Source organism: Entelurus aequoreus, linkage group LG19 (genome assembly GCF_033978785.1).
Source record: "Entelurus aequoreus isolate RoL-2023_Sb linkage group LG19, RoL_Eaeq_v1.1, whole genome shotgun sequence".
In the NCBI taxonomy this organism is placed as follows: Eukaryota; Metazoa; Chordata; class Actinopteri; order Syngnathiformes; family Syngnathidae; genus Entelurus; species Entelurus aequoreus.
The window spans coordinates 26,141,611-26,159,314 of NC_084749.1; the positions used below are offsets into that span (position 1 = coordinate 26,141,611).

Below are 17,704 nucleotides of genomic sequence, written 5' to 3' on the forward strand. Positions count from 1 at the left end.
AATATACACAATATGCAATATACAATGTGGCCTAAGACCACTCTAAGAGGCAATGTAAAAGAAAACGGGACAGTAAAAAGTATAAAGTGACTAGAGAGGAGTAATGCTGAATCCCAGTGTGCTAAGGGGGTGGGAGTCAGCATTTCCTACCTCCTATATATATATATATATATATATATATATATATATATATATATATATATATATATATATATATATATATATATATATATATATATATATATATATATATATATATATGAGCGCGATGATGTCACGTTATTATATATATATATATTCAGATTCCAGAAAACACAGAGTGAGATGTTCTACCTCTTGTGCGAAACACAAATGCATAAAATGACTTAACACATTAAAATGAACAGTGAACGTGAATGGAAGACCTGACGGATAAAATTTACGGGTGCGCATCATCAGTAGTGTTCCTCTGGGTCATTGGATGTTTCGGCCTTTAACACTATACACCCTCTCCAGAGGCGGCCAGCTACAGGATGATCAGACCTTAGCTTGCGACCCAAGCCCAATTAGCCATAAAAGTCACCTTGTTGGCAGACCTATCAGGGAACTATGCATGGCAGGGGCGTCCGGTTCCCTGAGTCAGCTTTGCCTGACCGCATACCTCCTGATGCACTAGTTGGGAGCCCAATTGGGATCATTCCTCTTCAGCCAGAGCCACCGGCTGCTCTTTTCGGCTGCTTCAGATGCGGCTTTGATGGCTGTACGCAGGCACTGACCCCTGACTCCCAAGTCCCTCAGCAGTTTTGCGGTAGAGGTTCCCACAAAGCCTCTGCACCCAACCTCCACAGGGCGGACTTCAGTATTCCAGCCGCGATTTTGAGCTTCCGCAGCCAGCTCGGAATACCGCAAATATTTCCTCTCATATGCCTCCTCCATGGATTCCTCCCAGGGTACAGTGAGCTCAACAATGAAGGCCTTTTTGTGGGAAGTGGACCAGAGCACTAGGTCAGGCCTCAAAGTGGTAGTGGCGATCTCGCTGGGGAAAATCAGCTGTTTGACAACATCTGCCAGCATCTTCCAGTCGCGTGCTGGACACAGCTTCTCTCTGACGGGTTAACGTTGCGCCCGGCAACTGTGACCCCTTCACGGACAAAGGTAGTTCTCCATGAGGTTTTAGATGTTGGTGGTGGTAGTGCATTGATGTTGGATCGTTTTACCTCCAGTGTGGAAGCAAGGCTCTTCAAAACTTGGTTGTGGCGCCAAGTATATCGCCCCTGAGTGAGGCTGGTTTTGCAACCTGTGAGTATGTGTCGGAGGGAGGCTGGCTTAGCACAAAGGGCGCATGATGGATCTTCGCCAAATCACTGCTGGAGATTGGTTGGGGTCGGAAGGACATCGTAGGTAGCTCTGATGGCAACGCTTAAGCTCCTTGCATCCATGGTCCATACATCCCTCCAGCTCAACTTCTTTCTTTCAACGCCTTCCCACCGAGTCCACCGACCCTGTTTGCCAAGGGTGACTGCCTTGGCCCATCTCAGGGCCTCCTCTTGATGCCGTACTTCCTCCACCACCATCTTCCTCCGTGTTGGCACATTGACACTTCTCCAGGCAGGGCGACTAGACATAAGACCAAGGCCTCCTCTACCTTGCTGAACATTCCCCACAATGTCAGCATGTCTGAGAGCTGCTGTTGCCTCTTCAAATGCTCTTGCTGGTGTCCACTTGCGCCCTGAAACCAATGTTGGTGCATTTTCCCTAACCGCTGGATCTTTGGATTCATTCAAGGTCAACTGCAGTCGTGTTTTGGCACACTTGAACTCCTCTGTAAGACTGGTAAGGGGCAACTTGAGGATACTGTCACCGTAAAGGCCTATGGTGGTGAGACAGCGTGGAACTCCAAGCCACTTTTTTATGTATGCCGGTGACTCTTCTCTCCAGCTTCTCCACCGTTGAGATGGGCACCTCATAGACTGCCAGGGGCCACATCACCCGGGGTAGTAAGCCGAACTGAAGGCACCAGGACTTGAGCTTCCCAGGCAGTTGGGTATTGTCAATCACCAGTAGGCCTCTTTTGATGTCATTGCACAACTGCTTCACCTGGTCTTTATCTCGTAGACTTGCATCATATCGCCTTCCTAGACTTTTGACTGGCTGCTCGGATATAGTGGGGATTGGCTCATCTCCAATGAAGAACTGCAAATCAGCGAGCACTCCCTTCACCACTGAGATGCTGCGTGACTTGGATGGATTAATCTTCATCTGAGCCCAACTGATGTTCTCCTCGAGTTTTCTGAGTAATCTCCTGGTGCAAGGGATGGTGGTAGTCAGAGTGGTGATGTCATCCATGTAGGCTCTGAAGGGAGGGAGGCGCCTGCAAGAGCCCAGTTTTTGTCCACCTACGACCCATTTTGAGGCTCGAATGATGATCTCCATGGCCATGGTAAATGCCAAGGGAGATACAGTACATCCGGCCATGATGCCTATTTCCAGGTGCTGCCATGAGGTGGTAAATTCTGGTGTTGAGAAGCAGAACTGCAGGTCATGAAAGTAGACTTTCACCAAGGTTGTGATGGTGTCCGGGATGTTAAAGAATTTGAAGGCAGTCCAGAGGAGCTCATGGGGCACAAAGCCAAAGGCATTTACGAGATCCAAGAAGACTGCGTGAAGGTCCCTTTTCTCCCGCTTTGCCATTTGGATCTGGTGCCAGATCATACTGGCATGTTCTAGGCACCCAGAGAAGCCTGGTACTCCTGCCTTCTGAACAGATGTATCTATATAGTTATTTCTGCGCAGGTACTCGGCCATCCTTTGTGCAATAACACTGAAGAAGATCTTACCCTCCACATTTAGCAAGGCAATTGGGCGGAACTGACTGATGTTTGCGGCGTCTTTCTCCTTTGGAATAAGGATCCCACCTGCCCTACGCCATGCTTTAGGAATGGTTTTCTTCTGCCATACCGTTCTCATGAGTCTCCAAAGAATCCTGCAGACATCTGGTGCGTTCTTGTAAACCTTGTACGGGACTCCGTTTGGCCCAGGAGCTGAAGCTGTTCTTGCCCGATGGACAATCCTCTCGACCTCCTTCCATGTTGGAGGACCGGTCTCAAATTGATGCTTTGGGGGGTCGATTGGTGGAATGTCTGGTGGAATGGCCGTGTGTTCATGACGCCTTGGATCAGAGTGGGTTGCTCTCAGGTGGTCCTCTAAATCATACTTTGTTGTTTTTAGGACCCCACTTTTCTCCTTAATAAAGAGATTCTTCAGGAATTTAAAAGGATCTTTGTAGAACCGTGTTCTTGTTTGTTCTTTCGTCCTTCTTCGCTTGCATAGACTCTCTGCTCTGCGGAGGGATGCCAGGCGTGTTTTAATGTCAGCTTGGAGAGCACATATGCCCTCCTTTTCCAATTCTGGGGCCCTCTTCCACAGTTTCCTGAGTCGTCTCAGTTCTTTGACAAGGCGCTTGATTTCCTGTTGCCTCCTGGAGATGGGTGGAGTGGGATGTGTTTTAGCAGCTTTTATCTCTAAAAACCCAAATCGTTCTGCACTGTATTGATGGATGATGTTTCCCATTTTCTCCAGCTTCTTCTCTGCTGTGCCTTTGAGTTGTTCAATGGACCGCATTAGGTCACTATTCAGTCTGCGGCCTGGGAGTCTCTGCTCGACTGCAGGTTGGGGAGTTAGGGTAGGATCCACCGCTGGTGTTTCTTCCACTACTAGTTCAGTGCTTGAGTATACCTCTTCCGCTACAGGGGTGCTGATGCTCTCCAATCTATGGTTTTCATCCAGTTGGTGAACTTCTATCGACTGATTTGACTCCTTCTGCAAGAAGAGGTCAATGCGAGGCCCCTGATTCTTTTCATTTAAGCACTTTTTCTTTCCCTGGTGAATCCTTAAGCCCCGAAAATATGTTATTTTCCTCCACCCACAGCTACAAATCTGCAGTTTGTGGTCCACTGCTGTGACAAGGCTTGTGCTGGTTGCTGTGGTGTTATCTTGCACTGAGCTTTCTTTACTCGTAGTCGTTTCCGGTCCAGTCGTTACCATTTTGTCATCCGATGAGTCATCTTTCGCCCCCGCTCTCGCAGACTCTAGGGGTATTCTCTTTGTTTGCTTCTTCGTAGCTAAGAGGGGTGTCTCCTACACACTGCAAGGTGTGAGAGACCACAATCGCGGGTAGCTAACCCTCAACTGTCCCGTTGGGGTCTATTCCCTCCTGCCAGCTGTCTCTCCATGCCGTCACAAGGACTTTCCCCTGTTGTCAGCTGATCTTTTCTCAGCAGTCACTGGACAAGTCCAGATAATCAGATTCCAGAAAACACAGAGTGAGATGTTCTACCACTTGTGCGAAACACAAATGCATAAAATGACTTAACATATTAAAATGAACAGTGAACGTGAATGGAAGACCTGACGGATAAAATTTACGGGTGCGCATCATCAGTAGTGTGTGAGCGCGATGATGTCATGTTATCGATGGGAAAATGCATCTTTAGACAATATGAATTGGGACTTCCCACTGGCCGGGTTTTGGACGCTGGCGGGCCGAATCCCGTTCTAAAGTTTAACTTTTGTATCACATAGCTGTGGTGTATTCAAGGAACCTTGATTAAAGTTTCAAACAGAGGCGTCACTAGTTTTTTAAAGACAGGGAATGCCTACCCCCCACAATATGCACAATTATAGTAATGATGTATTATCATGATAATTATTATCCACTATTATGGATTGGTACCTTTCATATTTGAAACAATACGGTACCCCTTTTCCATATTTTTGTGTGTGTTAATAAATGTAACATTTAAAAAATCAGCAGACTATGATAACTGTGCTGTCCAGGTTTTAATGTGTGTTTTAAAAAGCCAGTGTCAACCACATTAAGTCAAATATATATATTTTTTAGCAGAGGTGTGGACTCGAGTCACATGACTTGGACTCGAGTCAGACTCGAGTCATGAATTTGATGACTTTAGACTCGACTTGACAAAATGTAAAGAGACTTGCAACTCGACTTAGACTTTAACATCAATGACTTGTGACTTCACTTGGACTTGAGCCTTTTGACTTGACATGACTTGCTACTTTCCCCAAAACCTAAAGCTTAAAAAGTTATTTGGGAGCGCTCAGTAGCTTTCATTTTGTACGTGTCAGTCTATCAGCGTGTGTGCTGCGTGTCAGCGTGTGTGCTCTCAGTACAACAGCCAATCAAATTACATCTACATTGTTTTCATCACACAGCATCCAGCCAATCAAATTGCAGGACAACCAATGAACAAGAGTTGTCAAACAACGCGCTAGTGAGAAAGATTTATACCAAAGTTGGTTTCGTTCGGGTATAAAAACTACGACTTGGTCAACGAATTGCCGTATGCAAATCACGCAGTTCGAATATTACAGACGGAGACGCAACAACTTCCAACTTCGTTCGACATTTGAAGTTGCACAAAGAAGGGTAAGTTTTGAATGTAAGATAACGTTTATTGGCTAAGTAACATGACTTTTATTTGCTGTGTAGTTAAATCAGTGAGGCTGTAAACTCACTGCTTACGTCATAAATTCATAACCATAGACATCTTATAAGGGTACACAGCATCGAGCACTACTGCCTACTGGCGCAGACGAGACGCGGGGCCGCCATCTTGGAGTGGTGATCCGCTCCACTCAGTGCAATTCATTTGGCAGGAGCAATGAACTGTCAGCGCATTTAATTCATTTTACCTCACTGAATACCACTCATTTTCACGCGCTTTTTTGTCATACGTGTAGCTATGATAACAGACACATGTTTTATTATTCATAGTTTGCTTAACAGTAATAGAATATTCTTATACGCTATAAGTGACCAGACGTCCGAGATTAAAACTGGGAATATAATCCCAGAGAAGGGGGAAAAAACGGTCAGCTATTTTTAAATTGAAGAAACAATCTGATTACGTTACTATGCTACATAAACAATGTATGAATACATTAGATATCTATATATCTTATAGACCGTATCTCTGTTGCTGCAGCAGCAGAGAGTTTATTCTGTCTTGACACTTTGTATTGATATTTTGTATTACATTCTTCCCTTAAATGATCATGTTTACAGTGATTGTTATATATGTATTTTTTATGTATGTCGCTTTGGATAAAAGCGTCTGCCAAATACTTAAACATATATAAACACCTGAAAGTCTTTATATCAGCTAAAACCACCAATCCGTTTCACTGGATTCGGAATAAAACCAAATTCTGTTTTACCCAACAATGTCAGTATTTGAATATTGTTACTCGAAGACTTATTCCTAGTTACAATTATACTGTTAAGAAAGTATTGTCTTATATTTTGCCTAAAATGAGAATGCATCATAATCAATGGCGGCTGGTGAATTTTGTTTTAGGTGGGGCTGAAAGTTTGTAAACCAAACCCCTGTAGGGGCGTCATCCTCCCCCAGAAGATTTATTGTGATTTTCACATACAAATATTGAAGATCTTTGCTCCTTCTCAACTCTGTGGTAATGTTATTTTCATAAAATACAACCAATAGTACATTAATGTTAAATCTTACTTGTGAAAAGTAATCCCCCGATTCCTATTTTCAACAGTCCGCTCATTTGATCAGGAAAACGCTGAACACCAGCCCGGCATCTTTGTTTTCTACCTGTCAACTGTCAGTTTAGGCTGCTCGCCGGCTCCTCATCACCACTTCAAGATGCAAATTGCTCGCGTCACAGCAACCAATATTGCGTCTACTTATAAGATGTTTATGGTTATAACGTCATTTCAAACACGGCAATATGTTGCGTCCACTGCAGTTTGCTACCTTATTCATACTTTTTGTCAAGTGATTTTTTAAGCAGGGTTGCATGAGGTACCTACACTTAACGTTACGTTAGTCAATGTATCACACACAGTAACATAACGTTAGACGGCGGTCAGCAGCACCGCATATTTTAGCCACCTACAAAAAGACAAACCTAGTCAAATAAAGGTCAGTTAAAATGTATACTATATTAAGAATATGTGTACATATTGCATAGGGCCCTGACATCTAAAAAGTACAACTCTGTCCATTGTTATGTTCATGTATTTGTAATGTTTTTCATTTGTACGCACACATCAACACACATACAGTATGAGATGAGATCAATGAGATAAGGTAAGAACAGAATAGAAACTGATGTAGAACTAGTTACAATGCAATATGCCATGGAAATACAATGTTAACACTTTTGTACAAATAAGTACAGTTGCACATGTTTTTGCAAATGTGTTTATTCTGTAAAGGAATGAGTTAAATGTTTAAAATTGTTTAAACTATTAAAATGACTGGTTAATAGTGCTATTATGAATTGCAATGTCAGTACTATTTTCTTTCCTGCTATTTCAAATGCACTTGTTTTAATAAATAAATACAGCGGTTTAAAAGCATACACAATCTGTGTAAATATATTAGTCTGTGGTCAAAAGGACTTGAAAGGACTCGAAACTCAAAATGCAGGACTTGTGACTTGACTTGAGACTTTCCAGTCTTGACTTTGTACTTGACTCGGGACTTGCCTGTCTTGACTCGGGACTTGACTCGAGACTTGAGGGCAAAGACTTGAGACTTACTTGTGACTTGCAAAGCAATGACTTGGTCCCACCTCTGTTTTTTAGTGCATGTTAACATACTGCGTGTGTGTTTGTGTGGCGATGACCTTAGGTTCAGGGTAGTGTGTCTAATAATTCAGGAGTGTAATAAAAATAATAGTAAAAATAATACTAAATAGGTAATATTAAAGACCAAAATGGGGCCACAAACCAAATCTAGCCTTGCTTAGCATATTAATTGTGTATGCCTAATTAAACAACATAATTTTGGCCCGATGGGTTCAATTAATTATGAGTGACCCCAGTGTTCTTCAACGGATTAGCTGACACTCTCAAAGGATCCCCTCTCTTAAACACACTCATTATAGGCCTCTAGAGTAACTTGAGACATGCCCAGAGCGGTTGTAGCCAGGCTCTGTTTACGCCATATCCAATACCCCAGTGTGTGTCTGCATGTGTTTCATCAAGCACTCTAAGACCTTATAGCCCTATCCCTCCACATCACAGATGTCAGCCAATCATAGAGACTGAAGAGAAGGTCATGTCTGACAAAAACATTAGCATTATTACTATAAAAACACACATTTTTAAAATTTGCTTATTTCGTTTTGGAGGACTGAAGATCCCTTCGAGAATTCGTACACCACTGGTTCGACGGGAACGCGCAAAACCAAGGGTTAACGGCTAAGAAAAGAATTCGGATTGAGCCCTAGCCTTGTCACTTGATGCTGTTTGTCTTGGAGCAACTACTGCCAGGACACGGGCATGCAAACACATGAGGCCAGACGTTCACACCAAGTACTTAAGGCATTTGATCCCTGCCCCTGCAGTTGCAGTTTTGTCTTTATTAATAGCTGCTTCTTTTGAGATACCCCCAAATAGTCCGTATATCTGGTTGAATAACGAACATAATTACAAGATTAAAAGGTTGGGGTTACAACACTGTACTTGTTGTTCAAGGATTTGTTTTTAAGTATTATGTGTATGTGCAGCTGTACAAAGTTGTGCCAGACAAACTGGCCTGTGACGTGGTGAAAGTCACAGATAAATAGGTGTCTTTCTCCCTTGCACCCAGTTGTCTCTGTGTGTGTGTGTGTGTGTGTGTGTGTGTGTGTGTGTGTGTGTGTGTGTGTGTCCAGATGCCATCAGATTGACATCAATGTGTTGAAATGGCAAGTTTCAAACATAGACCCACACCGCTTGCATATACCGTCACTGTGGATTGGAGAGAGCCGTGCACTGTATTAGATCCTGTCAGACATAAGAAACATAATAGATCATAAGGTCTGGCTCATAATCACCTGTCTATAGATAACCGGGTAGTGAAAACAGGATGCATTAACAAGTGAGCTATTTCGGTTTGGAGAGCTTTTGGTTGAAGGGACTCAAGGTTAGTCAGAAATGCAAGAATAAACGCACACTAATATGCAATGCAATGAAAATGACACATCTTCTAAAATCGGCACAGCAAGTGTAACAGTCACCATAGGGAAAATACTCAATTACTGTCGATTGAAAATAGGTCAAACTATATTGTTGGTGAGACTATTTCTTGTATGAGGTGCTGAACAATGTTGTTATTGTTTTAAAACACAATTTTGATATACTGTTACCAACGTGCCTACAGAATAGGTGTCAAGAGCAGGTCTGTCACATTATTTTTGTTGACAACACTTCTTTTTGTGTTGCCCGCCAAGTCATTCAACGCGGTCATTTTAATTTCATTTTATTTTGTCAGCCACCTAATTTAAGATGACCTACCACACATTCATTATTTTTGTGGCCCACCACATCATTTTATGTTGCTCACTAAATAATTGAATGTGGTCAGTTAATGTGGTCGGCCACATCATTTACTGTGGTGAGCTACATATGCTACATCATTTAAGTGGCCTACCACATCATTTACTGTGGTCATTTTAATGTCATTTTATGTATTATGTGGGGACGGCGTGGCGCAGTTGGGAGAGTGGCCGTGTCAGCAACCTGAGGCTTCCTGGTTCAATCCCCACCTTCTACCAACCTCGTCACGTCTGTTGTGTCCTTGAGCAAGACACTTCACCCTTGCTCCTGATGGGTCGTGGTTATGGCCTTGCATGGCAGCTCCCGCCATCAGTGTGTGAATGGGTGAATGTGGAAATAGTGTCAAGGCGCTTTGAGTACCTTGAAAGTAGAAAAGCGCTATACAAGTATAACCCCATAATACATGTTGTCCGCCACCTAATTTAGGTGGCCTGCCACATAATTTAAGGTGACCTACCACTTAATGCGGCCATTTTAATTCATTTTGTTTGTGGCCCACTATATAATTTTATGTTGCTCACTAAATAATTTAATGTGGTCATTTTAATGTCAGTTAATGGCAGTTTTATCTGGTAAAGCGAATGACTAGAGGCCGTGGGGCCGAAACGATCTCAACCTATTTTCAAACTTTAAATGGGTAAGAGGCCCGGCTGAGTGAGCCGAGTGCGCCACTTTTGGTAAGCAGAACTGGCGCTGCGGGATGAACCGACTGGCCATTTAAAGCGGTCATTTTAATTCATTATTTTTGTGGCCCGCCACTTCATTTTATGTTGCTCATTAAATAATTTAACGTGGTCATTTTAATGTCAGTTAATGTGGTCAGCCAAATCATTTACCGTGGTCGGCCACATATGACACATCATTTAAGTGGCCTACCACATCATTTAAAGTGGTCATTTTAATGTAATTTTATGTTGTCCGCCACCTAATTTAGGTGGCCTGCCACATAATTTGTGTGGCCTACCACACCATTTAATGCGGTCATTTTAATGTCATATTATGTTGTCAGCCACATTGTTAAGAACTGATCAAGGGGGGTGACCCCGGGATGCAGAGACGGGAGGCAAGGTTGAATAACAAAAAGGAAAAAATTTAATAAGTCCAAAAAGTGTAACAAAAAGCGATGGGGCAGAAGTGCACACCATGAATACCATCAAAAACAGGTTCCTCAGTGGTCGGCAGGGGAAAAGCCAGGGCGCACTAAGCACAGCATAAAGTCCTTGCTGCCTCAAGGAGGCTAGGAAACAAACACAAAGGGGTGAGGAATTACAGGACTAAGGAGAGGCAACGTACCAGGACTGACGAGGCGAAGCAGGCACATGCACGTGGGAGGTGCAGGATAAAATAACCGGCAAGACCCAGCTGTGGGTGACAACCTAAATACTCCTCGGTAGAAATCAGTTGCAGGTGTGCCTTAGTGTCCGCCCCTCGCTGGAGGCTAATGAGCTGAGGAAACACATCACAATAAAAGAGAAGGCAGGGAAATAAAAACACAACACACATAATCTAAAATGGCCTACCACACCACTTAATGCGGTCATTTTTGTGGCCCGCCACATCATTTTATATTGCTCATTAAATAATTGAATGTGGTCATTTTAATGTCAGTTAATGTGGTCCGCCACATCATTTATCGAGGTCGGCCACATATGCCACGTAATTTAAGTGGCCTACCACACCATTTAATGTGGTCATTTTAATGTGGTCATTTTAATGTCAGTTTATGTAGTCTACCACATTATTTTTGTGGCCCGCTACATCATTTAAAGGCCTACTGAAACCCACTACTACCGACCACGCAGTCTGATAGTTTATATATCAATGATGAAATCTTAACATTGCAACACATGCCAATACGGCCGGGTTAACTTATAAAGTGCAATTTTAAAGTTCCCGCTAAACTTCCGGTTGAAAACGTATATGTACGATGACGTATGCGCATGACGTCAATCATTGAAACGGAAGTATGCGGACACATTGAATTCAATACAAAAAAGCTCTGTTTTCATCTCAAAATTCCACAGTATTCTGGACATCTGTGTTGGTGAATCTTTTGCAATTTGTTTAATGAACAATGAAGACTGCAAAGAAGAAAGTTGTAGGTGGGATCTGTGTATTAGCGGCTGGCTGTAGCAACACAAGCAGGAGGACTTTGACTTGGATAGCAGACGCGCTAGCCGCCGCTAGACGCCGACCGCACGGATGATCGGGTGAAGTCCTTCGTCCTTCCGTCGATCGCTGGAACGTAGGTGAGCACAGGTGTTGATGAGCAGATGAGGGCTGGCTGGCGTAGGTGGATAGCTAATGTTTTTAGCATAGCTCTGTGAGGTCCCGTTGCTAAGTTAGCTTCAATGGCGTCGTTAGCAACAGCATTGTTAACCTTTGCCAGGCTGGAAAGCATTAACCGTGTATTTACAGGTCCATGGTTTAATAGTATTGTTGATTTTCTGTCTATCCTTCCAGTCAAGGGACTTATTTATTTTGTTTCTATATGCAGTTAAGCACGATGCTATCACGTTAGCTACGTAGCTAAAGTGCTTCGCTGATGTATTGTTGTGGAGATAAAAGTCACTGTGAATGTCCATATCATGTTCTCGACTCTCATTTTCAAGAGGATATAGTATCCGAAGTGGTTTAAAATACAAATCCGTGATCCACAATAGAAAAAGGAGAGAGTGTGGAATCCAATGAGCCAGCTTGTACCTAAGTTACGGTCAGAGCGAAAAAAGATACGCCCTGCACTGCACTCTAGTCCTGCCTTGGGGCGGCGTGGCGTAGTGGGTAGAGCAACCGTGCCAGAAACCTGAGGATTGCAGGTTCGCTCCCCGCCTCTTACCATCTTAAAAAAAAAAAAACGCTGCTGTTGTGTCCTTGGGCAGGACACTTCACCCTTTGCCTCCGGTGCCGCTCACACCGGTGAAATGAATGATGAATGATAGGTGGTGGTCGGAGGGGCCGTAGGCACAAATTGCAGCCACGCTTCCGTCAGTCTACCCCAGGGCAGCTGTGGCTACGAAAGTAGCTTACCACCACCAGGTGTGAATGATTGATGGGTTCAGAAAAAACATGTAAAGCGACTTTGGGTACTTAGAAAAGCGCTATATAAATCCCGGGTATTATTATTATTATTCACTCTAACATTCCTCATCCACAAATCTTTCATCCTCGCTCAAATTAATGGGGTAATCGTCGCTTTCTTGGTCCGAATCGCTCTCGCTGCATTGAAAACAATGGGGAAATATGAGGAGCCTTTCAACCTGCCACGTCACGCTACTTCCGGTACAGGCAAGGCTTTTTTTAATCAGCGACCAAAAGTTGCGAACTTTATCGTCGTTGTTCTATACTAAATCCTTTCAGCAAAAATATGGCAATATCGCGAAATGATCAAGTATGACACATAGAATGGATCTGCTATCCCCGTTTAAATAAAAAAAATTCATTTCAGTAGGCCTTTAACGTGGTAATTTTAATGTAATTTTATGTTGTCTGCCACCTAATTTAGGTGGCCTGCCACATAATTTGTGTGGCCTCTCACACCATTTAATGCGGTCATTTTAATGTCATATTATGTTGTCGGCCACATAATTTAAGGTGGCCTACCACACCACTTAATGCCCACCAAATAATTTAATGTGGTCATTTTAATATCAGTTTATGTGGTCAGTCACATCATTTACCGTGGTCTGCCACGTAATTTAATTGGTCTACCACACCATTTAATGTGGTCATTTTAATGTCATTTTATGTGGACCATAAAATGGCTTGCCACATTACTTACGTGGCATGCCACATCACTTAACGTGGGCATTTAAATGTCATTTTTTGTAGTCCGTCACATCTTTTATGTGGCCTGCCACATAATGTTCATGGCCTTCCACAACATTTATGTGGCCTGCAAAAAAAAAGCACTTTCTGGTAATTTTGACAGAAAAAATGTACTGCATGCGATTGCATATGTTCTACAATTTAATATTATCTAGTCCAGGGGTGTCAAACGTACGGCCCGAGGGCCGGATCAGGCCCGCGAACAGGTTTTATCCGGCCCGCGGGATGAGTTTACTAAATATAAAAATTACCCTGAAATTTTTGAATGAAAAAAACAGCTGTTCTAAATGTGTCCACTGGATGTCACAATAGCAATTATTTGTATATTTGTACAAAATAAACCACATGATGTTAGTACATCAGTCGAGGAAAATGATCAAACTACATAAATAACATAATTTAATGTGATTTTGATATAATTGTTTTATCTTGATAGATTGAAAATTAACACCAATGAGTTGACGGATGAGCAATATCACATAATTTATTCAGAAAATATAAATAACTACAAATAAAGTATATATTCTACTAAACGCAACAGGTAATTGTAAAAAAAAAAACATGATTTGTACAATTTCAGAATGTGCTTGTTCTATTTTTTAACAAAAAAAAATTCGGAAGTTGTCTTTATTTTTAAGTTACCGTGCCGTGATTTTACCAGTGCGGCCCACTTGGGAGTAGATTTTTCTCCATGTGGCCCCAGAGCTAAAATGGGTTTGACACCCCTGATCTAGTCATTCAACAACACGTTCAAAGGTCATCACAAATAACTAATTAAATGTCTGCTTGTCACTTGACTTTAGATTTAAAAGTAAGTTATCCATTAATCTGTTAGTAAAACATACAATATAATAATAATAATCAGCAAAAATAGTTACTTTTACAAATTGTGAAATGAGGCTATTATGGTACATGTTATATTCATATATATTGCTTGTTAAAATGGCCTTCTCAGTGCAGCCATAATTGCAATGTGGCCCTCAATAAAAATGAGTTTGACACCCCTGGTCTACAGTATTGCGTGCAACACGTACTACTTGGCATCAGTGAACAGGCTGAGACACCTATTGTATTATTAGCTTTAGCGTTGTGGCTTACATTTCAGTTCAGTGTTGTAAGTGGTGTTTTTTCCTTGTTATAACTTTTGTAATATTTTGCTTCACTTCTTTGTCTGCTGACCATGACTTTGTTGCTTTCACTTCCTTCACTTTGATTATTCTTACCTTTTTGTACATACAGGTGACTAGGGGACCTCACGATTCGATTGTGATTACATTTCAATAATAACTGGAATATTTGTACATCTTTAATTATTTTATTGTACTTCATTATCAGATGTTATGACTTTATCATTATATGGCTTTAGCTGGTGATGCAGCTTGAACACCCATTCATATCTATGATTTACAGTGTTGTGGCAATGTGTGTATATTAGTCTCTCAGATGATTTATTAATCTTGTTAAACTGTTCTAGTTAGACTTCTGTTGTCCAAAGCACTAATTCTCTAGTTGCACATTCGATCTTGCTTAGTTAGTTTAGTTAGTTTAGTTTAGTCTTTATTTGAAAGGACAATGCACAGAAACATTAAGCTCAAAGACAGTAATTTTCTGCACCAGATTATAGCTAAATAGTTATTTTCCTCTGCAGTCCCTCGCTACCTAAATTAAAGAGATACAAAAATCATGCAATAAAATTATAACAATACAATTATACTATAGCATGTAACAGCGGCGTGCGGTGAGGTTCATGTCAGGTGAGGCACTGACTTCATCACAGTCAGATTTACAAATATATGTACCCTAAATAGTATCTTATTCACCATGTGATTGGCAGCAGTTAACGGGTTATGTTTAAAAGCTCATACCAGCATTCTTCCCTGCTTGGCACTCAGCATCAAGGGTTGGAATTGGGGGTTAAATCACCAAAAATGATTCCCAGGCACAGCGCTGCTGCTGCCCACTGCTCCCCTCACCTCCCAGGGGGTGAACAAGGGGATGGGTCAAATGCAGAGGACAAATTTCACCACACCTAGTGTGTGTGTGACAATCATTGGCAGGGGCGCCGAAAAGGGGGCGTAAAGGAGACGGATTCTAGGGGCCCTTGATGGAGGGGGGCCCAGAGAGGCCCCTAATGATGATTAAATTATAATACAGAAAAAATAATGGGTGTCCTGTAAAGATTCTTTTCATGGGGCCCAAAATCCCTAGCGGCGCCCCTGATCATTGGTATACTTAACTTTAACTTTACACTTACAAATTGTAGCACACAAAAAAGCACATTTAATAAAAAAAACGTTATTATGGTCTTACCTTTACTTATAAGTGCGGGAACAGTGGTGTTCCTGTTGGAAGAGTTGTGAATAAATGAAATATGAAATCCGCGCTGCTGTCTGCAGGTGTACCTAATGTTGTGTCCCTGTTCACGGCTCCTCCGGCGCGCCGCGCGAGCATTGTTGTTTTTGCACTTTTTGGCTTCTTGTTAAGTGACTTTTTTTGGGTGGATTCGGTCTTGCACGTGGAGGGTTTGGGTGTGGGCTTTGGTTGGTGTGGTGCTCCCGTCGGGCGATGCATTCTGCGGTGGAGGTGCTTGGCACCAGGAGGCGGGGTTATGAGACGAGCCTCCAGTTTTATGATCGCTCAGCACAAGAAATACGTTACACACATACAGTTGTTGACAAAATACACTGTACATTATATACCTCAGCTAACTAAACTATGGAAATGTATAATATAATTCATATAGCAATACGGTCTCACTGCACAGCAGGCCAGCAGTTAGCCGAGTCATTGCACACAATCCATGTTGGTCTCAAGGTTGGCAAGTATGCCCTTGCCTATTTGATGTTTAACATTCGTGAGAGATAAAATTTTTCTGTTTTAAATTATAAATATATGTATATATATATATATATATATATATATATATATATATATATATATATATATATATATATATATATATATATATATATATATATATATATATATATTTTTTTTATAATGGTAAAGTCAATATATAGTGGTTTGATGGGTGTATCAGCTGGAAAAAAAAAGTGTGTACATATGCATCATCTCTCAAGTCAATTCACGCAACATTTTCTAGCAGAAAGAAGTTATAACTAGACAATGTTTTGTAACTGCACATTTTGCAAGTACAATACTGTACACTGGTTTGTTCATGTGTTAAAATGAATTTTAGAATGCCACTGATAACTGTGGGAGTCAAATTATAGGGTTTAGAGCAGTGATTCTCAAACTGTGGCTTCATCTACTGATATGCCAAAGAGTCACATATTTAAATGTTCAGACATAGTGTTACTGTTCAAACTGTGTGTAATGTTACACTGGCCAAAAATATTAAATATTAATTGTCAAATAAAATGTGTGCCTTGTTTTTAATGAATATTTGGGCCTACCACGTTACATTATTTTAATGTTGGATGGTGGTACTTGGAGAGCAAAGTGTTTTCTGAGGTGGAAAAAGTTTGGGAACCACTGGTCTTAACCAGTTACAATTTATTTTATTTTTTTCGGAATTGTATAGGTGCCCCCATTATTCATATTTTCCTATGTGCTATGTCTTGGAATGTAACACCAGCAAATATAGGGGCTCTACTCTTCAGACTCACATTTGTGATAAGGCCAATTATGTATTACATAGCCTATAATGCAAGCCAAAATAAAATAAAAACGCATTTCCATTTATAAAATTTTGCAGAACCTCAGGTCAACCCAATACAGTGATATACAATGAGTTATTCAGCTGAGTGTTAGAACAACTTGAGAATGTATGCATGTTAACAGCATGTTTTTACCTTTTCTTCTGTCCTCTCTTTTTCTCTAGACACCTTTGATTCGCTTGTGTCCTTCACATCTAATTTGACCAACACCCTGTTTGACAGCGCCTACGCCAGCCTGGCATCAGACTGTCGTCCCCTTGTTCTTCAGCTTTTCAATGACATTAAACGCCATCTTTCAGGAGACGCTGATACCTCATTAGAACACGGAGTGCGGCGTTTCTATAATGACCTCTTCCCATTGGTCTACCGCCGACTTCTTAACCCTGGTATTGGCCATCTGTCAGCCCACTCTTTTCCCTCTGCCTCCTCACCCAATAATAAAGACTGCCTCAGGATGACGCAACAGGATGTCAGTCCATTTGGGCCACATCCTCGACTTCTGGTCTCCAGCCTTTCCCGTGCGCTGGGAGGAGGCCGAGCACTGAGCCGATTGCTAAGACTGGCGGGGGACGTTGTGGATGCAACCGAAAAGGCAACGTTATCTAGAGAGTGTGGGCGGAGCTTAGTAAGGATGCAGTATTGCTCCCATTGCAGAGGTCTGACGCTGATCAGGCCCTGTACTGGACTTTGTGTTAACGTTATGAGAGGATGCCTGGTAAGTCTTTATATATTTACACATGTATCTTCATTACTTTGATATGTTTCTGCATGTATTGCTCTGTATTGGGTTCCCTTCAGGCTTTGAAAAGTTGACACTCTCGCTCACTGTTTCGTGCAAAACAAA

The 17,704-nt window shown here is 41.9% G+C and overlaps 1 protein-coding gene across 3 annotated transcripts in view; it reads left to right on the top strand.

The window, feature by feature from the left end:
• Positions 1-17,704, top strand: part of LOC133635232 (glypican-5-like) — a 189,952-nt gene that overhangs the window by 60,466 nt on the left and 111,782 nt on the right. For all 3 annotated transcript variants that reach the window (XM_062028176.1, XM_062028175.1, XM_062028177.1), the window contains one exon: positions 17,025-17,575. In XM_062028176.1, the coding sequence (XP_061884160.1) occupies positions 17,025-17,575 (551 nt within the window). The remainder of the gene's footprint in view (positions 1-17,024; positions 17,576-17,704) is intronic.